Source organism: Dromiciops gliroides, chromosome 5 (genome assembly GCF_019393635.1).
Source record: "Dromiciops gliroides isolate mDroGli1 chromosome 5, mDroGli1.pri, whole genome shotgun sequence".
Taxonomy (NCBI): domain Eukaryota; kingdom Metazoa; phylum Chordata; class Mammalia; order Microbiotheria; family Microbiotheriidae; genus Dromiciops; species Dromiciops gliroides.
In genome coordinates, this window is record NC_057865.1 from 225,979,594 (window position 1) to 226,005,562 (window position 25,969).

Sequence of the window (25,969 nt, forward strand, 5' to 3'; positions counted from 1 at the left end):
GTTCTCAGACTGCTACTTCAGACAGCAGGTCTGGAAAGAAATTGGGCCTTTTACTTGGTGGTGTCTCATGCTTGTGGCGACCCTGTTTGCCCCTTCACAAAGTTGTCCTCAGGTACTTCGTGGCTAAACATGTGACCCACCTATAGGCTTCTTTCTGTAGACAAACGAGTGCAGCACAAATAAACACTAAGCCAGAAAAATATGAGGCGCAAAGCCGGAGGGACTCCGAGGGGCAGCCAGGGTTAACCTCCATTACACTTTACCAGAAAAGGGTCTGGCAATGACTTGACAATCTAGGAAATTGAGCCTAATAATCAGTCATTCTGAGAATCTACCTACTACCCCGGTGTAGGCACATCTAATTCTGACCCAAGAACTGAAAGATGGAAGTTGTAGAAAGGGAAATGAATGAGTCACTAAAAAAGAGAAACCTGTCAACTAGAAAGATGAGAATGGAAATCAATCCTGCGGATATGAAAACTGGGAAGTAAAATTTAAAAACCACACACACACACACACAAGAAAACCACACACAATGTATATAAAATAACTTTATTAAAACTATTTACAAGCTATAAAACCAAGTCTAGATCAAGCAAACAAAATTATGTTTTTGAAATGGGGAGAGGGATAAAGATAGACTTTTAAATGTATAATAGAAAGGCTTCCCCCTCCCTTTCAGGCAAGCATGGAGGCATTGCCCACTGGCTGACACTACTTCCTCACCCTCATCCCCCCTCCACTACAAAGGCACATGGCAGACAAACTTTACTCTAAGACCATAGCGTAGATCTAATGCCTCTCATTGGTATGGTTGGCTTGACCTAAAATGGAGTTTAAACACAGAAAACATTTCTTGGGCATGACTCAAGACAGTGTCACCATCTCCAAAGCTGTTACGGGCTACTGGGAGCTTAGAAGAAAAGAGGCACTAGGTGAGGGAGGCCAAACACCCTGTATTTAGGGAAGCTGCCTATCCAAGAGTCTGCTGAAGAAACAGTGGTCTTGGTAGGAAGTTGCCTCATGTTAGCTCACAGAATGCTCCAGTTTTCATCCTTAAGACATTCAACTCCAAGAGGACAAGGAGGGTGGCTTACTCAAACTTTCTAACACTTTCAGCACCTAACACAGCAGTCTCTAAGTGCTTAATAAATGTTTGTTGAATGACTGAACATTTGGGATACTTAGCAACCCTTATATAACCTAAGGACCATGCTTCCCCAGTTATGGACCAGAACCCATTTCTCAAGATTTCATCAACTAAGGAGCCACGTGAATCAAAACCCATATTAAGAAGACTCTTACAGGGCTAAGATTTTACAGGAACCCAAGCTCCATTTTTGCATGGTTAGTTCACTTCTGCTCCTGCTATGGTTAAGTCCATAGAAGCAAGAAGCTAAGTGCATTTACTGTGTGCAGTCTACTTTACAGGTTTATTACTTGGTTTCAATGCTAGCAGAACATGTGGGCACAATAAATCTGTCAAACTACCTTCCTTAGTGGTTCTGATCAGATAAAACTCTTGGCATTTTCATGGGGGGCATTATCCAGCAAATCTGACCTGAGTCCACAGGAATACTTAAAAGAATATCTCATTTCCTCTCCTCCTCTTACTCTTCATTTCAAAGAAAAACAGCACACAGCCTGGAGACATTTTTATGTCAGCTTCGGTGGGACTACCATTTTGCTGGGTAACAATTGTTCAATCCACTTTCAAGTCTTACAAGGTTATCAAAGTTTGGATGAGACTAAGAGTATCTCCAGTTCCTTCACATATCTGAATTTAATCATTCATTCACATACGTACATATGTATTGTGTGTGTGTGTGTGTGTGTGTGTGTGTACACACATTCTCTCTCACTCTAATTTGCTTTTGGGAAAGATGGGTAGCTTGCAAGTCAATGAAGAAAAGGTATGTGATTACTAACACAAAATGTAACTTTGAGATCCAAAGGGTCATCACTGGCAAAGCACATTTGTACTAGTAATCCATGAGTCAAGGGTCTGGATAAAGAACAATCTCAGTTTTTGGTGGGATTAAAAGTGGCTGTGGGGTTTTCCAATGAGGTGTGGAAAGGTGTCCAACAATGCTCGAATTGAAGATAGCACAATACAAGTTCCAGGTCAAGGCAGACAGGGTTTCCTCCAATGTTGATGAAAGAGTGCCCTTGGGCCAATTTATGGCCTGGTATTTGCCACACAGAGACTGATGTAGTGGCCGCTAACAGGGCTCCAACATTCAGCTCACTCTATAGTTATCTCCTTGATGAAATCAGTCTGGGAACCCAGTGACAAGGCAGAGCTGAAATTGCAGGAGCTATAACTGCCAAAGAAAATTAAAAGGGGGTTTCAAGTAGTGACTGAGGCAGGAGGCTAAACAGCAGAGGGGGAGCCAAGCAATCTCTGTAACAGCCCTGAAGCACCTGGGGCAGAGTAACAGAAGGATGGAGGAGGAACAGGGTCAGGGCTGCACACAAAAGACACCCGTCCCTGACTTTCAAGGACTGTCTGAGGCCTCATTGAGTCTCTGGGAGACAACTGTCATCCGTCCTGACAATAACCCCTTACTTCCAAAGAGATGTCAAATGTGAACCTACTACACTCCCAACTCTGCACACAAGACACTTTCCAGAGGGAGGGATTAAATACCCAGCTCTGCCCTGCCCCCCCCCCACTCCTCCCTCAGTCAGGCAGGTGAATTCACTTAATCCATCTACACTACTGAATACTAACCCCAAGGGAGAGCTTATGAGCCAGAAAATAGGCCAGGTCCCAACCAAACACTACAAATAAAGACAAGTCCCCGAAAATAGGTGTCGAACCATTTCCATAAGGTTCCAAATAAGCAACATGCTCAACTCGGGGCATCCGGGACTGGACGCAGCTGCCACGAAGCTCCTTTTGCACCCACATCCCTTTCTTAGCCCTCAAGCTCTGGGCTCTTCAGATTCCATTGTGGGACTTCTCCCCTTTCCAAGGAATGAATTTCCAGTCTGTGATGATCCATGATGCCTCAGGGTTATTCAGAGCTTTGGGAAGCAGTGTCAGCAGTAACTCATTCCTCTTCTGTCTATTCTTTTCTCCCACTGCCACAACATCCCACTGGCCACACAGAACAGGGAATCTCAGAACTGAAAGTCAGCAGCTGAGCTCAAGGCATCTGAGAATCTCTGTCAGAAAGACAGCTCTGCAAAGAGTCACTGTTGCTTTCACAAACTTACTTGCCTTTTTCACATTGACAGTGGGACAGATGAATGTGAAGCCTCCCCTGCTCATGCTGTTCTGATGGATTTCCACTCTCTAAACTGATTTACTTTTCCAAGAGGTCTGCATTCTATGGGGTTTGGGGTTGGAATCATAGTTAAAGTCAAACAAGAAAAAGGCACTTGGCAACTCAGGAGGGAAGGCTTTTCTAATAACCCACTGGGGGTGGCTGCAGGTCAGGTCCCAATCCATCCGCCTTTTTTATGGTGAGAGAATCTGAAATGAGAGGTTAATGTCCCTCTGTCCCATGATAAAAAGCCACACACAAAGCCATGAGCAAAGATCACTGCACTGCTTATCTATCCACAACTTCAAGGGCACTGAGAGGACATCCTGAGGTCTAAGTTGCTGGTCCTTTGAATAGTGGCAGCTGAATAGCTGAGGATTTTTTTTTTCAATCATGAAGCTCTTACTGGTAGCACCCTCAAGCCCCCATTCCAAAGGCACATGGCAGAAAAATTCTACTCTGAGAAGACCAGAGTCTAGATAATGCCTCTCCCCCTGCTTCCCATAGATTTGCATGGGGTGAGAAGGAGGGGAGATGAACTAGACAGAAAAAGAGGAAGAGGGGGTAGTGTCCCACTTGACTTCTCGGGTGACTCAAAGACACGTGGCCCCTGAGGGGAGAAATGGGAAACTAGTGGGAAAAAGTATGTAAGTTTTCAGAACAACATTACACACTGCCCATACCACCCCAACCAGCCCAGACAAAGCTAAGTGGCTTTTCTGGGAAAACAGCAACAAAACTGCAGGTGAAAAAATGAACTATAACCACTTTGAGGCTAAAGCAGCAGACAATTCCTGGAGGGAGGAACACTGACAATATCAGATGGAAGATAAAGTTCCAAAAACAACCCTTGAAAAGTCTCTAATAACCAGAGGGAATTAATCAAAAGTTGAATCATTATAATTTACGAGGCTTAAAATGGCTGATAAGTATGACAGTGTGATCCAATGATTCTTGCCACTCTGAAGTATGAGCTTTTAAAATTTCAATGTAAGTTCAGTCAAATCCAAGAGAAAGAAGTGCACCTTCTCCTCAAAATGGCCAAATAAAAATCTCATCCTGAAACTACTTGCACCTAAGCAGGGATACAGGAAGTTCCCAGAGACCTGTGGATTTTCCTATAAAGAAGCAGAGACTGAGAAATTTTCCCCACCCGCTACCTGAACACATTTCTGCACTTATAATGATTGGTGGTCTTCAGTGCCAACCATACACAAGAGCACTGGAATGGGCCAAACTGCACAATACCCTTGTACAGAGAAGATACCAACCAGATGCCGGGGCTATAAAAGCATCGGCATGAACACCTTGGGCAAGATAGCCTGCAGTGGGAGAGAAGAGGGTGAGGGAACCGCTCATTGATCTAGAAGGAAGTGCCCATATTCTTTGGTTATTTAACTCAATCCCTAGCTTCTCATAAGCTCCTTATGCAGATCACCAGCCAGGGTTCAGAAGGGATGCCCATCAGGCCTCTAAAATGGCAGCTCTGTAACATCTCATGCCAGTTTCAGATGGCCAGGAAACATCTGTATACACACACAGAGAGTGTTAAAGCTCTGGCCACCTTGAAATTGATTCAGTCCATGTGAAAATACCAAGATGTGGGGGCAGCTAGGTGGAGCAGTGGATAAAGCATCAGCCTTGGATCAGGAGGACCCCAGTTCAAATTCGGCCTTAGACAGTTGACATTTACTAACTGTGTGACCCTGGGCAAGTCATTTAACCCTCACTGCCCCACTCCCCCAAAAGAAAAGAAAATACCAAGATGCCACCTAAGACACTAAATGGTTCTGTATGACTGAGGGACATATAAGGTTCTCCTCATCCTCTTCCTCAAATGACATGTCCTCAAAGAGTTCATCCTCTGCAAAATTGCTCCCTAGTCCATATTCTTGCTCATGGACAGAAACTTCACTTGCTGTGACATGAGAAGATCCTTCCACAAAGTCAGCAAACCTGAAACACAGGGACAATAGTCAGCCATTAGGAAACTGTCTTTTGCCTTCTCCAGTCACCTCTGAGCCTAAACACAAAGCAACATGACACGAGGGGAGCTCCTAAGCATGCTGAATCTATCCAGGATGCTTCTGCTCGGTATGCAGAGAGGGAGACAAAGAGAGAGGTAGGATACTCCACCTACACCCTCTCACGCCTCTGCCATGCTTCACAAGGAATAAGTCTGCCCTCCTTAGTCATGGCAGCTCTACATTTCCTTTAGTCATCAATAATCCTGATAAGAGGAGATTAAGGAACATTACACATTTACAGGTGTTTACTGTTTTATGGACCTATAAACTATAAACTTTATGCTGGCAGGACAGCGAGTGTTCATTGGTACACTTGCTCCTGAGCTGAGGGGGAAAAAAACCAGCTCTGAGAGAGCATGGCAAGAATGTGAGTTAGGAAACAATTTAATTTAATAGGCCTCTCATCTCAATGGTCCAGAAAGTCAGAATCAACAGGTACAAGCAGTCTATTGTGTTCAGTTGTGTGAGGAGGCTGGCTCCTGCTGACCTGATGAAGATTTACCTAACTTTCCCTTGACCTTGGGGTCAGGATGGGTGGGTAGACTAAAGAGACGCACGTTATTATCTGGATAAGAAAGATCAGTCTCAGAAGTCAAGATCACCTCATGACCCAACCCCTCTGATAACAGCTGGTATTTTACCTCTTGGGAGACTGGATGCGAGCTATGGTCTTCCATGCAGGAAACTCTGGGCTGCTACAGTAGCCTCGGAGCTGCTCCAGGGCCTTTCGGGTCTCCACCTCCCCTTGGATTCGGTATTCTTCTTCTGTCAGGAGGCGAGGGGGTATCGGCTTTTTTGTTGCCTTAGACACCATTCTGTGCTCACCAAAATAACACCGTGAATGATTAATCACATTCGTCTGGATCTCCAGCCTTATTTTCTATCTCCCTTCATAGTGCCAATGGCCACTTGCGTCCCGAGGGGTCGGCCCTATTTTAACCCCTTTCCAAAATCTCCCTTGGTGATCCTTGGTCACAATGACTTCTTTCCATTTGGGACAGGAGAGGCAGCCACAGACATCAGTGCTGCTCTCTGGCCACAACAGGAAAAGGGGAGATGGTGACACAGATCAGCAGGATGATGGCTTATCAAGTCCATTTCTCATTCAAAAAGATAATCGATGCCAGAATGAATGACTGCAGATAACATCGCCATATTAAAATAACTATGGGCAAGACAGTGTCATGAGAGGGGTTACTTTCAGTTTCATCTACATACTGAGATAAGAATATTGCCAAGTACCCCATGAAGCAATAGGAAGTAGTCTGAAAACCAGGAGTCCATGATATGGTGTGTAAGTGATGCATCTTGCACCATCTAGTGGCTACAGGAACAAATGACACTATACAAGAAAATTTTATTTTATAAAAACAACTAGTGGGAATTCCAAATATCAGAGATGTTAGACTCATAAACGAAAGTAAAGCATAGCCCAGTAACAGTTACTTGCAAACAAGGCCTTACTCTGTCTCTTGACAAGCCCAGGGCTGCTGCCTTAGCTGACTGCATATGCTGATGTACAAATGAAACACAGTTATTGCTTTCTAGTCACCTGTAAGCGGTTTTAATCCACTGAGCGGGGTATTCCACGTGTTTAGAGCATAACGCAGCGATGACAAGGATAAAGGCAAACTGCCGGATCTGGATACCAAAATACATGAGCAACAGGCCTGTCAGCTGCAGAGACCAGGTCAGCAGGTTGATGCTGCGTTCATTTTCCATGGGTCCATACTTGTAACACACAGCAAAGCTCACGAATCCAACTATGAAGACATAACCTATGGGAGTAGCCATTGGTGAACATATATGAACCATCTGTCCTATGCATTGTCGAAAGGCTAGTACAGGAAGTGGTGGTGGTGTTGGCAGTGGCAGTGGTGAATATTTTATGCACTGAACTGGGAAGCAATAAAAAGCCAGTAATAGCTAATGAACCAACCACATGCTTCTCTTTCCCAAGTAAGATAAACCTACCTTGATACCACTCCATTCTTTATCCTCCCCCAAAGTTTCTGGTGTGTTAAGAGTTAACAAGAGTTACCTGCTTTAAGAAAACCCAATAGGGGGCAGCTAGGTGATACAGTGGATAAAGCACTGGCCCTGGATTAAGAGGACCTGCGTTCAAATCTAGCCTCTGACACTTGACACTTACTAGTTGTGTGACCCTGGGAAAGCTACTTAACCCTCATTGTCCCGAAAAAAAAACAACAAAAACCACACCAATATACATAAAAACACCAGAAAGCATAGGAATAAATGGAATTTTCTTTGAAATGATAAATAGCATCTATCTAAGACCCTCAGCAAGCATTACATGTAATGGGGATAAGTTAGAAGCATTCCCAAGAAGATCGGGGTAAAACAAGGATGCCCATTATCACCACTATTATTCAGTATTGTACTAGAAATGTTAGCTTTAGCAAGAGGAGAAAAAAAAGAAATTGAAGGAGTTAGAAGAGGCAATGAGGAAACAAAACTATCACTTTTTTTTTGGTGGGGCAATGAGGGTTAAGTGACTTGCCCAGGGTCACACAGCTAGTAAGTGTCAAGCATCTGAGGTCGGATTTGAACTCAGGTCCTCCTGAACCAAGGGCTGCTGCTTTATTCACTGCACCACCTAGCTGCCCCAAATCTATCACTCTTTGCAGATGGTATACTTAGAGAATGAATAAACTAAAAAACTACTTGAAATAAAGAAAACTCAGTATATGGAAATCCAAATTACTTTCCCCAAATGATATATTAAAGGGTGATTATGTGCCCAACCAAAGGATTCTTTTATTTAAAAATTAATTCATCACAGGGTTCTTCAAATACTTTGCTTCCCTAGTATACTTAAAATGATCAAATTTATCAAAATTAAACTTACAACTCCAAAAATACGTCTATATTATATAAATGAAAAAACTCAAGCTCTATCCCTAGAAACACTTTGATTGAAGCATAATGGTAGGTAATTATATAGGGAGCATAAATACATGAGGACCCACCAGCTAAGACATCAACAATAACACAATAACAACACAAGGCCAAAGTAAACTTTAAGAATCTTAGGTCTGCATGAAATAGAGCAGCAGGAAGACTAAGCACTTACTTAAAAGATAATGCCAGTAAAACCTGCAGATTTCTTGTAAGTTTTTTAAAACCAGCTGTATCAGGTACAGAGAAAAGGACCAGCCTCCAACCAGGATGATGTAGACGGGGCTTTTCTAGGACAGAAGAGGAGGCATGGAAGCCAAAAGTGACCACAACAGCCTTTCTATAGGTAAGAGAAGCTGTGATTTTAAAACATGAAATGATGAAATGCCAGCCCACTAAAAAGTTTCACAAGAAACTGTTACTCTTAAAGGAGTCAAGATAAGATGCTAAATCCTTTAAGAGCATGGCTACATAATTAACAAATGAGGAAACTTCTGGACCTACTGTGCTCAAGATTAAATATGAAAAAAAAAATCTGATAGCCAGTTTCTCCAATCACATATATAATAAATACCTTTCTGGATAAGGTTATTACCCAAGAATCAATTAACCCCCAATTCCCATTTTCTAAGACAATCCTTGAAATAAACACTAATGTAAGAGTCATTAAGCTACCTGTATACTGCAACGCACCACCCCCCATCCCCAATAAATGCACATAGAAACAGCTCTACCTACCTTGGGCATGAACTTGGACATGAAGAAAATTAAAATGAGCAGAGAGGCCAAAATCCCCAGGCTCATCCCAGTGGAGTAGTAGAAAACCTGACTTCTGCAAAGAGAAGGTTTGTTTTATGCATAAAGGATCAACAAATCTCTGTAGGTATTAAGTGTTGTTACTGGTATGCAATCATCCCCTAGAGAATATGAAAACATCATGGGAAATGTCCTTATTTTTTCAATATTAGGCCTCAAAATGCCTACAGCTAGTCACATGACAGGAAGTTTGCCTATTCTCTCAAAATTACTTTGTATCTTGCATTTATTTAACCGTGCAGATCTTATATCCATCCAGCAGAACGCAAGCCCCTCAAGAGCAGGGCCTGTCTCGTTTTTGTCTCTCTATCCACATATCCACTATATGGTCAATGTGTCTTTTCCTTTTTTTTTTTTATTTTTTTTTTTATTTTTTTTAGTGAGGCAATTGGGGTTAAGTGACTTGCCCAGGGTCACACAGCTAGTAAGTGTTAAGTGTCTGAGGCCGGATTTGAACTCAGGTACTCCTGACTCCAGGGCCGGTGCTCTATCCACTGCGCCACCTAGCTGCCCCGGTCAATGTGTCTTGAACTAAATTCTTGCAATAAGATGAATCAAAAGATAATAAGAGACAAGATGACAAAGCCAAGGAGGAGCGAGTAGGGCTCTCAGGCCAGAGTGTGGGTACTGGATCTAACTGGCGATATCTAGTGTTGGCGATCAATGCCTTTTAGAGAGCCACTGCTTCTGGGCTCCCATCATCCTCACTTGAATTTTACAGTGATCTTGCTTATGAGCAGCAGGCAGGCAAACCATCCACTTTCAGAGGAGACAAGAGGGTCCCTCAACAATAAATGGCCTTGCCAAGGGATAGAGCCAGGACCAGGACACAGGTCTCCTCTATTTCTCTTTCAGAACTTTCTGCTCAATAGAGTTGTCCGTCACTACAAGTATCCAGAGACTGGCAGGGATATTATAGAAGGGATTCCAACATGGAGAGGGAGGTAAACCCTCATTAAAGCATCTACCAAGAAATAAAGGGGATTTGTAATATGCATTGGTAGAAATAACATATTTATGAAAACATGGATCCCTACAGTATAAATTATTAATATTTACCTTCGTCTTTGTTCACTGTTTATTATTTAATCATCTTTAAATCTTTATGTTTATATGCAGGAAGTGCTATCAAGTTACATTCCTGGGAGTCTATCCAAACGGCCTAACTCAGAACATCAGCATAAACAAAAGATTTGTTTATTTTACAAATGATTATTGTTGAGGGCCAGCCTGTCTTAAAACTGAATATAATCTTCTGGCTGTAGATACATAGCATAATGGCCAATCTATCAAGAAGTTCCACTACTGTCAATCTCATTGACCATAATACAAATAAAAACATCACTTACAGAAAATGGATGACTTCTCCATCCCAGGCAGAGGCTAGCCAAATAAATTCTAGGATTAGGAATGAAAGTGTTTATGGCTTTTATGGAAATAGCAAAGCAATTTAATTCTGAGCCCAGCAGAGCTGCATACCCTGAAGAGCAAACCTACCTGCTTAATAAGTCTCCACAAAAAAAAAGCAAAAGTCCAAGGAAGAAAATTAGGATGAGTTTGGGGTCAAATCCTGGAGGGGAAAAAATTAAACATATATTTTAAAAAAAGATTGAACATCCATGGGAATACATAATACAATACAAAGTCATTTTTAGCCATACAACACTATGAAAATACAAAATACATCTAAATCAAAGCTCTTAAACTGTGGGTCATAAATCCATATGGGGTCATGTAACATGTGGGGTTTGTGAAAAATCTGGCAACAGTAAAAGGTTACGTATACCATTTTATAAACCTATATATCCAGGGTATGTAAAAATTTCTCAAGCAAAAAGGGTTGCGTGTGGAAAAAGTTTAAGAAGCCCTGATCCCAAACAGTAATGTAAACACCAGGGAAGGAAAAGAACAAATACTTCATTGATCCTCACAACTTCCCCCCAAAGTAGGTGCTGTTATTATCCCCATTTTATAGTTGAGGAAAAGAAGGCCAACAGAGGTTAAGTGACTTGCCCAGGGTCACGCAGTACTGTCTAACACAACACTGAACTTAGGTTTTCCTGACTCCACACCCTAGGATAGAGTAGCCTCTATCTGCTGCACCTCCTAGCTGCTTCTGCCTCATAAGAGCCAGGGGACGTTTCCAGAGATACAGAATAATTAGATCTCTGCCTAGCCTGTACTTTCTTGTAGATATATATTTTTTTTTAAATCTTGATTAATCCTAAATTAAATCCTAAAAAAATGGAGAGTCTTGCTAGGTGGAATTGGGTAAAATGCCATCGGCTCTTCTCTTGACTGACCACAAGGGGTCTCCACTACTCTAGTTCTCAAGCTCTGAGTCATCCTCAGGCTGGCTTCAGCAGCTTTGCCTTAGGGTTTAGGTCCCCATGTTAAGATCTCCCACTGGTCCCTGTCTTGGCACCTTTCTCTACCCAACAACACTTCTCACTAACAGGAGAGCTGCACCAGAAGAGGTCCCAGGGAATCCTATCCCACTATCATTGAGCTTGGGCAGAGGCCACTAGACACCAACAGATCCAACATCTAAAGACAACCCCAAGCATCCCAGGCTGGCAGGGCACCATAAGCAGGGGCGGAGGTGGCATCCCAACTCAAGTGTCTTCTGAAGAAAGCACAAGGATCACCCCTGAGGAGCAAGACCTCAGTCACCTTGCCTCTGGCCAGATCTTGATGACTCCACCACCAGGGGACGGCAGCATGAAAACATTCTCTTTTCTTAGGTACAAGGTTCATCGCGAATCTTACCTTTGTTTTTTGTTTAAATATCTATTTTTTCTTCTAGATGTTTAAACATTTCACTGTAAATACTTCAGAGAGGACAGAAATCATGCCAATCTTTCTGATGTGCTCTCAACAGCAGAGAACAAACACATCAGCAAATAGATGCGAACAGTCAGGAGTATAAATCTTCACAGGCTTGGCCAAGGAGGGAATCCTAGATAACTCTAATAATCCTCTTTGCTATGAGAAGGTGCCTCCCCCTCTCCCCAGCTTCTCTGTAGAAGCAGGGGCCCACAGGTATACAACACTGCATATGATGTTAGACTTTTTGATTTGTTGGTTAACTCAGCTAAACTGGTTTGTTCCCCACTTTTTTATTTGTTGTTATAAAGGATTATTCTCTACAAGGAGGAGGATGACAACAGGGAATACAGGTGATATAAAATCAACAACAGACTGCAACAAAAAGTTACTTTAAAGATTGTTAAAGAGTACTCTCTAAGCTAAGAAAATGACCTAACAGGTAGTGGACAAGCCACCATGAGATTTTCACTGTCTTCAGTCAAAGATTTAACTTAATGAGCAGCAGGTAGTGTGCTAATGGGGATGGAGGAGTCTTCTGACAAACTAATCAGAATCGCTGAAGCTCAGAACTTCTTACAGCCCAGGGAAGCCATTTCTTCCTCACTCCTCTTAATTATTAAGATCTGACCTTTGATACCTAGGTTATGTATCCATCTGGACCTTATCTTGGTAGATGGTTTGTGAGGTGTTGGTCTGAACCTAATTTCTGCCACACCCCTGTCCAGTTTTCTCAAGTGTTGGTCTAGTAGTAAGTCTTATCTCCATTGGCTGAGGTCTTCCACTTGGTTCTTATATTCCTTTCTTTTTTTTTTTTTTGGATGAGGCAATTGGGGTTAAGTGACTTGCCCAAGGTCACACAGCTAGTGTCTGAGGCCTAATTTGAACTCAGGTCCTTCTGACTCCAGGGCTGGTGCTCTATTCACTGTGCCACCTAGCTGCCCCCAGTTCTTATATTCCTGTTACACAGTCTATACTCAGTTGGTTCCCTTGATGGGTCTATTTTTTAACTAAACCATTCTAGTAATTACTGCTTCCTGGGATAGTGTGAGACTTGGTGCTGCTAGGCCATCTTCCTCCTCACTTGTTTAGTGACCTCGGGAGTTCCCTAAGGTGCAAAAGAAGCCACTAATGGAGAGGCGGCTTACTGCGGGACAGACTGACGCTGTACTCCGTGTCCTTCTCGAGGACCTCGACTTTGAGGCAGACCTTGGTGCTATATAGGTCCACGTTGACATAGGTGTCGTTCAGCTTCTCCTTCAGGAAGGACGAGAACAGGTTCCAGAGACTGAACTGCTCCAGCTCTTTCAGTTTCTCCTCATTATCCACTTGTGTAACTCTCACCACTCTGGAGCTGTTTACCCGAATCTATAAGTCAGATGGGTTGGGCGGAAGAGAAAGGAAGGGAAGATGAATTTCAAATGTCAACACATACATAGGCACAATGTTAAACCCTTAACACCACTGGGGGTTTTTCCCACAAAACTAATCAAAAGTGTTGAAAGTTGTTGTAACTACTAAAAAAAAAAAACACTGGACAAAGAATGATTTTTATATGCAACGACATGGAACAGAGAGGCATGTGTGAGACCAACTTGTTATTACAGTGTCTCAGAACCACCATTAGTTAAAGAGGGGAAAAAAAGTTTTTTCAAATTGAAGGGGTCATCAATATAGCTATTTTACAGACAATTTTTACAAAACCTGGGGCAAGAGCATTAAGCAAATTGGCAGGTTACAGCCAGGCCCAGAAAGATTGAAGATGATTCCCATCATGGTGTTGAAGAGATTCTCCTCATTGTCTGCCACAAATCACTGGTTCTGGGGACATACTGGTCACACATGCTCTGCGAGCACTAGCATTTTCACATCAGACAATAAAATAAAGAAAAACAGATTTTAAAAAACCAACCACCAAATCACCTTAATCATCCTAACATGACTCATAAGCTGCTACACTTAGCAGCAGGGAGGGTGCCCCTAAGTGGAAGAACAGGCACCAGCTTCCAAAAGGACTCATTTTGTTCAATCACTATTAGATACAGACACATTGAGCTGCCAGCTGACTTGATAGCGTTATGGAATAAATGGCCAAAATAATTCTTCTGTGGGGACATACTGGACTCTGTGTGTTTATGAAAATTACACTCATGTAAAATCGAAACAGAATTAGGAGCAGCAAGTCAAAGGTAGTTATATCGGCATGGACACACAATAGTTTCCAGCTCAACAATTAGAGGGGGGATGGCTAGAAGGGTAGGGGCCTCCCGGAGATGGAGGAAATATGCCACAAGGACACAAATAAGGAATACAGACTACTGTATGCTCCTCGAGAGGGAAGACCATCTGTTATTATTTCTTTTAGATCCCCCACAGAGTAATTATAATTGTAACAACTCATAGCACCCTGGTAGTGATGAGCCAGGTGAGGCAAGCCACTAAGTACTCATTAATGGTGGGTTCTAAAATAATGCTAAAGAGGTTATTAGAAATCAATTCTGGGGGCATCTAGTGGCACAGTGGATAAAGCACTGCCCTGGATTCAGAAGGACCTGAGTTCAAATCTGGCCTCAGACACTTGACATTTACTAGCTGTGTGACCCTGGACAAGTCACTTAACCCTCATTGCCCGCCAAAAAAAAAGAAAGAAAAAGAAAAGAAAGAAATCAATTCCTTATCCTAGGGGTCTAAACAAATACACAATCTCAAAAATTTGCATGGCAATTCCACCCTCCAACCATCTTCAGGTATCTTACCATCACTCGAGTCCATATTTCATGCACCCTGGAGCAAGAGAGTTCTTTAACAGAACTGCTGACTACTAGGTTTCACGATAAAATTGGGATTCTTTCAGCGTCACACTTGCACTTCAATTCAGCTTTATACGGAAAGGGAGGAAAAGAAATGTTTAAGCATAGCAAACATAAACATTCTGTGAAAAAAGAACACAACGGTCATTTTCTTGAGTCTACATTTTAACTTTGAAATAGGGATGGCAGGGGGCAGCTAGGTGGTACGGGAGATAAAGTACCGCCCTGGATTCAGGAGGACCTGAATGCAAATGCAGCCTTAGACACCTAACACTTAACTAGCTGTGTGACCCTGGACAAAGTCACTTAACTCTCATTACTCAGCCCAGGGGAAAAAGAAAAAGAAAAAGAAATTAGGGATAGCAAATACTAAAGGACAGAAAGATTCCATAAGGTAAAAAGTCTGGCTTTGCAAACATCACAATTTCTGACAAATACCATTAACTCAGGCTTTTAAATAATCCCTCATCCAGAGCAGGTAGAAAAAAAATGTGTATTTTCTCCAACAATTTCCTGGCAGGGTTAGGAAATAGCAAAAATGTCTTTACTTACAACAAGGCAGTATGTAATTGATTTTAATGCAGTTCAGTTTTTTTGGCCTTTTGCTTCCAATCCAAAGAGCTCAGGAGAAAGCTAATTGTTATATCAGATCCCATTATCCTTCACTCACGGTCCTTTGGGAATTGTCTTGAACCCCAGTCAATCTGGTGTTTAAGGATTGCCATTCTGCTCACCTGCCCTGCCCCCCCCAACCCTGCCCTACCCGGCCTCCCTCCCTCCCCTGCCCAAGCAACAGGGCCTTGTTCAGAACCTGGCTTGTGAAATAGTCCTGTGAAAGGAAGCATTTAGCAAGCATTCTGGCAAAAATGACTTTCTGAGGATGCAAGTGAATGGATTTTAAAACACAACAAGAAAAAGAAAATCTCAGCCAAAACCCCAAATCACACAGATAAAAAGCTGACCTGGGACATCAGCCCATGAGGTCAGGAATAGTTTGGGGATGAAGCCAGGATTACTCCTGTGCCTATAGCAGTCTTTGTCTCCCTAATCAGAAGAACAAAAAAGAATCTGAAAAGAAAGGGAAGGGAGAAGAGAAAGAGAAGCAGCTGTTTGGAGCTAAATCTATATGATGTCCATCGGTATTGGGGGATTGGCAGAGGGTTTTAGAAAGATCATTTTTTGGCACCTACTTTAAAACTATCCCAGCTGGGATTATGCCAACAATTCAATGCTAGTGCCTGGCTCTCAGGGAGTTTTGCTAATAACCTCCTTAAACCCCAGCAACTGGACTAAATCTAGACTTCAAAGGAAAAATGGCTGGTAAGCTGTTATTTTCTCCAAGCTCTTATTTCAGAAGACACAATTCTCACAAAACCTTATGTCCATTCTGTTTGCTAATGCTAAGTCATGAAACTACTGAGGAACACAGCCCACAATATGAATCAGTTGTTGAGTGATTTGAAAAGTGAATTCGAAGCTCACCAGGACAACTCGAAACCATTTACAATGTCCCGAGCTCTGCAACGATAACTGCCAAGAGAGCTGTTAGGTAACCATTAAAAAAGAAAAGGTCATGTCATGCACAAGTCCAATAGCTATTATGTTTTACCTCAAATCATTTTCAGTCAATTTATTAAAGCCCTGAGCAACGAGCACACCTGTTAACTAAAGCTCCTCCAACATTCATAATTAATTCACCCCCTTTCTCTCCTCTAGCACCAGGAAATGTCAGAATTACACACTTTAAAATCCACTGATATTCTCAAGAGAGCGGTAAGATACAAATAACATATGGTAATAACATCAGGCCTTTTGAAAAGCGTCAGGTCAAGAGAAGTCCTATTTGTTTCTAAACTAGCTCAAAAAACCTTCAGATGGCATTTCTCTAAGGAAGATTTATGCCTACGACACCAATAAAAGAAATCACAGAATTAAACCATCCTCTGAAATCCAGTCTCCATTTGCTATAACTGGATGCCCATGCCCAAACTCAGGGTTGGGGGTGGGGGGTGGGAGAGGGGATAAGGAAGACTCCCTCATCACAGCCTCCTACAGAGATCACCATTTGTCTGTTTCTGCAGGGTCAGGAGCAAAGAGTGCCAAGACCGCCTGAAGGAGCAATACTTGGAAACTCTTAACCAACAGGTTATGGCCCAAAACTGTGGCAACCCAGGCTGTGACGTTAAATCGAAAAGGTGGCAAGATGCCCAACACTGGCACTGCATGTGCCTCGTTTTTTTTTTTTTTTTTTTTGGTTTGGTTTGGTTTGGGTTTTTTGCAGGGCAATGAGGGTTAAGTGACTTGCCCAGGGTCAGACACGTATTAAGTGTCTGAGGCAGATTTGAACTCAGGTCCTCCTGAATCCAGGGCCAGTGTGCTTTATCCACTGTGCAACCTAGCTGCCCCCTGCATGCGCCCCATTTTAAAGAGCCAAATGACAAACAAATGCTTTCCCCCTTCTCCCTCACCCAAGTAACTGTTTTGCCTTCTCCAAAGAGCCTGGTCTAAGTGTTAGGAAGCAACCTACATGTCCAGGCCCAGCTTCGCTCTCACTGTAGATACGAAGCTGGCTCCTTGGCAAGATACCTCTCTTGGATGTCAGTGACTCACTGTACTAAACTTATGTGCAAAACTCATTAAAATATAAGTGACCCCAAAAGGTCTGATGTAACCATACCCGTTCTACCCCAGAGATTTTCTCTCCTTCTCTCTCCATCTTATAACTTATAGGTCACCAGCTCAGAGAGTGGTCACTTTCTTTTCAGTCAACAAATACCAAGGCCCGACAATGCACAAGGCACCAATCAGTACGGGTTTGTATCTCTTAGTCCAACCTGAAAATTAAAAGTTACAGTGGAAGATGGTGGAGAGAAAGCAGGAAGTTGCCTGAGCTCTCCCATGTTTCTCTCAAAAAGAACATTAAATCAAGCCTCTAAATGGATTCTGAAACTAGAGAAGCTACAAAAAGACAGACACAATCTTCTTACTTGAGATAATTTAGAAGACTTCAGGAAAAGTCTGTCTCACTTAGGCGAAAGGGGAGGGCTGCTCAGTACAGCTTGACATAGGGGAAGCTCGGCACTGCTGAGAGTGGCACTGCTGAGAGTGCTTATAACAGTGACCCCTGTGCCCCAGGAGCAGACTTCAACTTTATAAGTTGAAAAATAGGATACAATATGAATAAAAACCAAAAAAAAAGGACCCTTACCATTGACAGCTTCTATGGTGAAAGGGAAGACTCAGATGGATTTTTCAAAATTCCTTACAAGTGAAGACTCAAGTGGGAAGATGATCTTGTCTCAAGACCGAAAAGCCTTCTTTATGAAGAATTATTGGCCTACCTGAAAGCCATGTTCAAGAAAAGTCTAGACACCATGTTCCAGGAAATTATCAAGAACTGCCCTGATATTTTAGAATCAGAGAATAAAATCATCACTGAAAGAATCCATCGATCACCTCCTGAAAAAGACCCCAAAAGGAAAACTCCAAAGAATATTGTAGCCAAATTCCAGAATTATCAGGTGAAGGAGAAAATACTCCAAGCAGGTAAAAAAGAAACACTTAAATATCAAGGAACCACAGGTCAGGATGACCTGGGACATGGCAGCTTCCACATTAAAGGATGGCAAGGCTTGGAATATGGTATTTCGGAAGGCAAAAGAGCTTGGATTACAACCAAGAATCAATAACCCAGCAAACTTGAGCATTATCTTTCAGGAGAATGATGGACATTCAGTGAAATAGAGAACTTCCAAGGATTCCTGAAGAAAAGACCAGAACTAAACAGAAATATGATCTCCAAATATAAGAACTCAAGAGAAGTCTAAAGAGGTAAACAGGGGTGAAAAAAGATTGTTCAATGAGGTTAAACGGTTTAAATCCCTATGAGGGAGGATAATACTTTTAACTCTTGGGATCTGTATCTCTATTAAGGTATTGTTATTAAATTGACCTGGATGTGATGATATAAAGAAACTTAAGGGGCAGAATAAAAGGAGACTAGGGTGGAATGGGGTTAATTACATCATATGAAGAGGCACAAAAAAACCCTATTAAAATAGAGGACAGGGGACATCTTTTTTAAAAATTATATATTTTCATATATATGTATACATACATACAAGGGGCAGCTAGGGTGGCGCAGTGGATTGAGCACCGGCCCTGGAGTCAGGAGTACCTCAGTTCAAATCCGGCCTCAGACACTTAACACTTACTAGCTGTGTGACCCTGGGCAAGTCACTTAACCCCAATTGCCTCACTAAAAAAAAAATAGAGGGAAAGAAGAGAGGTGTGAACATTATTTCAACCTCACTCTCATTAGATTTGGTTCAGGGAGGGAATAACATATACACCCATTTGTATAAAGAAACTAGCAAAAAACCAAAAAATTAAAATAAATAAATGAATGAATGAAAGAAAGAACATTTTTAAAAAACAAAAAAGAAACTTAGCTTACTCTTTAAGTCCAACCTGAGGTCTCATGGTCTAGGGGAAAAAGTAGTATATTTGTAGTAAAAAACAAAACCACTGGGCAGCTAGATGGTGCAGTGGATAGAGCACCGAACTTGGAGTTGGGAGTACCTGAGTTCAAATCAGGCCTCAGACACTTAATACTTACTAGCTGTGTGACCCTGGGCAAGTCACTTAACCCCAATTGCCTCACTAAAAAAAAACAACAAAAAAACAAAAAAACAAAAACAAAGCCTGCCTCTCCTACTTAGTAGTGCCGTGACATCCCCTAACCTCTAGGACCCTGTTTCCTCATCTGTAAAATATGAATAATAATTCCTATTTGGCCTCACTTAGAAGGTGGTTTTGAAAGTACCATACAAATAAAAAGATCCTTCTCCACCAATCCTGTTCCTCGCTCTGATATACCCATCTCTTTCAATGGCATCACCCATGCTTATGACCACAGGGTCATTTTTAATGCTCCCTCCCTTTCCTGCTTCCACATATCCTTTCACTTCCCCAGTCCTCTTGAGTCCATATTTCACAATCACCAGATTCCAATCCACCCACCACTAAGCCCCTATAATGTGCAAATCTCTGGAGAGGCAAAGACCACCAAAAAAAAGAGGGGCTGACAGCCGCTGTACCAGAGGCACAGAATGTGTAAACAGAGAAGTGAACACATGACAGTCTGGGGAAGGGCAGAGCTGAACCTTGGGAAACCAGGAAGAGGAGGGCTCTGAGAGTGGAAGGCCACCACCAGGCATGGGGCAGTCTACATCTCTGACCTTCTGGATGTCACAAAAATGTTCCAGTATACAAAGAACAGAAAAGTGTGGCATAGAAAACTGTGTTAAAGCACACACTCAATTTAACATAACAAAACTGCCTTGCTTGTCTCCCCTTCCAAACTTCCTTCTTGTGTATTGTTTGAAATGTTATATTGATTCTCTTTTCTTCTTTTAAAATCTCCATTGCTACCTATCAATTTTTAACAACCCTCCCACCCCACCACCACCAAAATAGCACTTTTGCTCAGTCAATAAACATCATGCCTCTCTGCACCTCTAGTTCATCCCTTCTGTCAAGGGCCAAGAAGCAGGATTCATCATCAGTCTTTGGAGGTCACAACTGGTCACTGCACTGATGATCTCTCAACTGCTTTCCTTTATATCACCTGGATCACAGAGTAAACCATTCTCCTGGTTCTGCTCACTTCATTCTGCATCAGTTCATACACGTATGAATCTGTCATTAGTCACTGCTTACAGTATAATACTACTATTCCATTAAACTCCTTTCTCATTTCTATATGTTAAAAATCTTTCTAATGCTTCTTGGAGGCAAGAGATGGATGGTGAGTTCAGGAAACAGGAAGGAGGGTGGGTCTGGCTGGAATGGAAAGAGGGTGAAGAAGGTTATGTAAAACAAGCCTCCAACTGATAAATGGTCAAAGGCAGTTTTCAAATGAAGAAATCAAAGCCATCTATAGTCATATGAAAAGATGCCCTAAATCAGAATTGATTAGAGAAATGCAAATCCAAACAATTCTGTGGTATGACCTCACACCTATCAGGCTGACTAATTCAACAGAAAAGGAAAATGACAAATGTTGGAGAAGATATGGGAAAATTGGGACATCAATGCACTGTTGGTGGAGCTGTGAACTGATACAACCATTCTAGAGAACAGTTTGGAATTATGCCCAAAGGGCTATAAAACTGTGCATACTCTTTACCAAGCAATACCACTACTAGGTCTGTATATCCAAATAGATTTAAAAAAAAAAAAGGAAAAGGACCCAAATGTACAAAAATATTTATAACAGTTATTTTTGTAGTGACAAAGAATTGGACAAATAGGAGATGTTCATCATTGAGGAATGATTGAACAAGGTGTATAAAGATCGTGATGGAATACTATTGTGCTATAAGAAATGATGGGGGGGGCAGCTAGGTGGCGCAGCGGATAGAGTACTGGCCCGTGAGTCAGGAAGACCTGAGTTCAAATTCGGCCTCAGACACTTCACACTTACTACCTGTGTGACCCTGGGCAATTGCTTCGCTTAAAAAAAAAAAGAAAGAAATGATAAGCAGGATGCTTTCAGAAGAACCTGGGAAAACTTACATGAACAGATGTGAAGAGAAGTGAGCAGAACCTAGAGAACATTGTACACAGCAACATTGTACAATAATCAACTGTGAATAACTTAGCTATTCTCAGCAACACAAGGATCCAAGACAATTTAATTCCAAAGGATGATGATGGAAAATGTTATCTCCAGAGAAAGAGCTGTTGGACTCTCAATACAGACTGAATCATACTTTTTTTACTTTCTTTTTCTTGGGGTTTTTTTTGTCTTTTTTTCTTTCATAACACGACTAATATGGAAATATATTTTGCATATCTGCACATGTATAACCTAAATCAAATTGCCAGGTTTCTCAAGGAAGGGGCAGGGAAGGAGAAAGAGAATTTGCAACTCAAAATTTTAAAAAAACAATGGTAGGTGGCAACTAGGAGGCACAGTGGATAGAGCGGCCCTGGATTCAGGAGTACCTGAGTCCAAATCCGGCCTCAGACACTTAACACTTACTAGTTTTGTGTGACCCTGGGCAAGTCACTTAACCCTCACTGCCCCACCAAAACAAAACGAAAAACAAAAACAATGCTAAAAGTTGTTTTTATATGTACTTGGAAAAATATATTTAAAAAAATAAAAACTACAAAGGGAGACTGGAGCTAAACTGGAAAGGACTTGAAATGCCAATTTCAAGAGTTTGTATTTTATCCTAGAGGAAAATGAAAGATATAGAGAAATTCAGGCTTCTATTAGCACTGCAATCACCAAAATCTGAATCTCCCAGTTTCCTGAGGTATCAACCCCATTCTAATCCTTCCCACACACAGCTACCAAATTAATGCACAGATGCCATCATGGTACTGGCCTGCTCAAAAAACCTCCACTAGTTCCCAGCTATTTAACCTGCCACGATCTGGCACCAATCTAGTACCGCAGCCTCGTGGCACACAAATCAACCTAACATCTCCAGGCTCCCATCAAAGAAGCCTCTTCGATATCCGCTCCTCCATAAGTTCAGGCTGTTCCCTGAAGCTCAACCCCAATGCCACTTGCTCTGCAAAGTCTTTCCTCCCAAGCCCAGCCCTCAGCTGGAAGTGACCTCTCCCCTTACAGTATATCCTTTATATTACCCTTCTACACGTATATTCCAATTTGTATCATATGTGTATCATGACTCCTACTCAAAGAGCAAGGGAAGGCTATAAGAGGATGTCACAAAAAGGTTGCCTGGGTCAACTACAAATTCATGCCATTTAATGTGAACTCTCACCTCAGCCAGATCCTTTACTACTCTGACTTCCTACTCTACTTCCCATAAGGGCTGGTCCAAACCTTCGATCTCCTCAAGCTCCCTGAAGAGTCCAAGGCATCTGTGTCACTGAGAGGAAGGCCTTCTCCTCCACCAGGGCCAGCGAGAAGCCAGACCCCATGCCTCCTGACCCTTATGCCATCTCTGTCCTATAGGCTCCTCTATATCTCTGGAATGCTAAACCCCTCAGTCATTTACACTCAGGGTATTCCCTTCCTTACCATCCAGTCATTTTTAACTCAGGCTTCCAGCTCTACTAAAACTGTTCTCTCTAAAAATCATTTAAGGTCCTTTATCATTTGCCTACACCCCACCTTTCCAGCTTAACCGTACATTACTAACTCTTATTTTACCATGAAAAATTGAGTCCATTGGCTGTGCGTTCCTTCTTCTCCCCACCTCTTCCTCTCAAACCTCTAGCTGATATCCCTTACTCTCCCTTTCTCTCTGCCATGGTCAACCCCTCTATATGTGACCTTAATTCCACTGACTCCTATCTTCTTCAGTTGACTTCCCCTTCTCTTCCTCTCTAATCTTAAACCTCTCCCTATGTAGTTGGCTTCATCTCTACTGCCTTCAAACATTCCTAAGTCTTCCCCATCCTTAAGAAACCTTCATCTGATCTTGTTTTCCTTAATCTTCTTGCTCCCTTTCTAAGCTAAATTACTAGAAAAAGTTGTCTACGTCATGATGGAAAATGCTCTCCATCCAAATCCAGAAAAGAAAGAACTGTGGAATATGGATGCAGATTGAACCATCCTATTTCTTTTGTTTTTGGTGCTGTTGTTTTTCTTTGCTGAGGTTTTTCCTTTTTGCTCTGATTCTTCTTTCACAGCAAGACTAGTGCTTCAGAAATATGTTTAATGTAATTGTACATATATAGCCTATATCAGATTACTTGCTGTCTTGGGGAGGGGGAAGGGAAGGGAGGGAGAAAAATTTGAAACTAGAAATTGTATAAAAACAAATGTTAAAAACTCTTTCTACATGTAACTGGAAAATAATAAAATACTTTTATAATTAAAAAAAAGTTGTTTACACCAGAAGTGTCAAACACCCCCATCCCAACCACCCCCTGTCTGGTCTCAACCAAATTGAAATGTAATTGGGAAATATTTTTAAAATGAAAAAATATAGATATTCCATTAAAAAACTAAAATGTGGCCTGCTAACATCCTTATTATAGTTTAGTGGCCCCATTTCTGAGTTTGACACTACTGGTTGACACACTTCTGTCCTCACTCCTCCACTCTGAACTCATCACTCAAATGTTCCCTTCATTACCAAATCCAATGAACTTGTCTTCAGTCCTTATCCTTCTTTTTTTGTTTTGTTTGGTTTTTGGTTTTTTGGGGGCAGGGCAACGAGGGTTAAGTGACTTGGCCAGGGTCACACAGCTAGTGTCAAGTGTCTGAGGCCAGATTTGAACTCAGGTACTCCTGAATCCAGGGCTGGAGCTCTATCCACAGTCCTTATCCTTCTTTACTTCTCTGGTGATCACCCTATTCTCCTGGATACTTTTGCTCTCTGGGTTTTCCTGCTACTACTCTCTCCTGGTTCTCTTTCTAGATGCCATGGTCTCCTTATTTGCTCTCATAACTCTTGGTCTCCTTTCCTACTCATTGTCCATAGCACGTCCCCAACTACCCCAAGGTTCTCTCCTGGGCCCTCTTCTCTCTCTCGATGATCTCATCAATTCTCATAGGTTTAACAACCATCTTTATGCACCAAAGTCCTATCCAAAGCCCCATGAAAAATGTTCCAAATAGCTAATAATTAGAGAAATGCAAATTAGAGCAACTCTAAGGTCTCACCTTACAAAAATAAACTAGGGATACATGACTAAAAAAGGAAAAAAAAAACAAACTGGGGAAGGACTATATGAAAACGGGCACATTAACAGTGGTTCATGGAGTTGGTAAAATTGGTACAACCATTCTGGAAAGCAATTTGGAATTATGTACCAAGCCACTTAGTGCATATCCCATGACCCACCCAAAACACCACTATGCTATATTCCAAAAGATCAGAGAGAAAAGAGCCCCATATTTACAAAATATTTATAGCACTTTTGTAGTGGGAAAAGAACAAAATCTAAGGAAATGCCCATAATTGGGGAATGGATATATAAATTACAACATATGAATGTAATGGATTAAGTTATACGAAATTATGAAGGCATAATTTCAGAAAACCTAGGAGGACTTGTATGAGGTGATGTAGAATAAAATGAATATAATCAGAACAATTAACAACATTGTAAAAACAAACACTGCAAGATTTAAGAACTATTGTCAATGGAATGTGCTGTCAATTGACTAACAGATTCCATACCTCTCCTGTAAGGCCCCTCACAACCCTAGATCCTCATTTTCCATCTGCTAAAAATCTTTCTCAAATGTCAGGCTCAGCTCAGATATCATGTCTTCTATGAAGCCATCCCTAATCCTTCAAAGCTCAAAGTGTTCACCCTACCTTCAAATTTTCCTATCAAAGATCAAGTTGTATGGCCCTCTCACACTCTACCTTATATTATACTTTTTTGGTGTGTCCTACTGTCCCACTGTATTGCAGTGACTTGTACATAGTTATTAAATGTTTGCCGTATGAAACTGTAAACTCTTTGAAGGTAGCCACTTACTTTATCATTAATATTTCTATGCCCTCCAGGGCCCCCTTCCAGGATAGTCTAATGCACAAAGCTATCATCTGATATCGGGCCTGTACTACGTTAGATACTTAGGGGTAAGGATGATAAGGAATGACAGCCAGCCACCAGGAGGGTGCCTGGAGGGAGATAGCACAACTGCTCTATTACTCCCTTCTCCTGAGGTTCTGCTGAGTCCAATAGAGCCTCAAATCCCCTGGCTAGCCTCCTGAAGTACCTACATTTTTGATTTTTTAAGGTGGACTACAAAAAGAGCCTTTGAGCACCATTCTTCACCAATTCTAACCTACTTTCACTGGGATGGGGTAGCAGGACCAGCCCAAAGTTTTAAGATCCATGAAGCATGCTCCACTGGAGAAGGATTATTTCAGGTCAAGGCTTGGTGGCGTATCAGGGAGCTGCCTTGGGCTCAGTCTGGGAGAACCACCTTTCTTTCTCCTGCTTTCCAGAAGCAAGGACGATTTCTCCTCTTCCTCCTCCTCCCCACACCCGGACCCGGCCCTGCGTGATAGCATCATTGATTTATATCTGGAAGAAACCAGAGTGAGTCCGGCCTCTCTCCGTTTTCCAGGCCTCCGCCTTGGATAGGAGAATTTGAAGCCGGAGCCCTGGGTTCGAATCCCGATTCCGCTACAGTTGAGCTGAGAAGAACCCTGGGTCGTGTCCTTTTTCTCTCTGGGCCTGAACCTGAGCTGGGGTACCTCTCCGCTGCCCGGCCCGCCCCCAGCACGCCGCCCGCCGGAGTCCGGGGGTCTCGCGGAACATACATGCCACGCCCCGGGGACAT

The 25,969-nt window shown here is 42.1% G+C and overlaps 1 protein-coding gene across 1 annotated transcript; it reads right to left on the reverse strand.

Moving 5' to 3' along the window:
- Positions 1-573: 573 nt before the first annotated feature.
- Positions 574-25,969, reverse strand: NEMP1 (nuclear envelope integral membrane protein 1). The gene is given in 10 exon segments (XM_043967664.1): positions 574-5,228; positions 5,941-6,114; positions 6,852-7,077; positions 8,394-8,508; positions 8,957-9,050; positions 10,532-10,604; positions 13,009-13,228; positions 14,617-14,642; positions 14,645-14,678; positions 25,817-25,969. Coding segments are annotated over 10 exon segments (1,299 nt in total). The 3' UTR covers positions 574-5,044.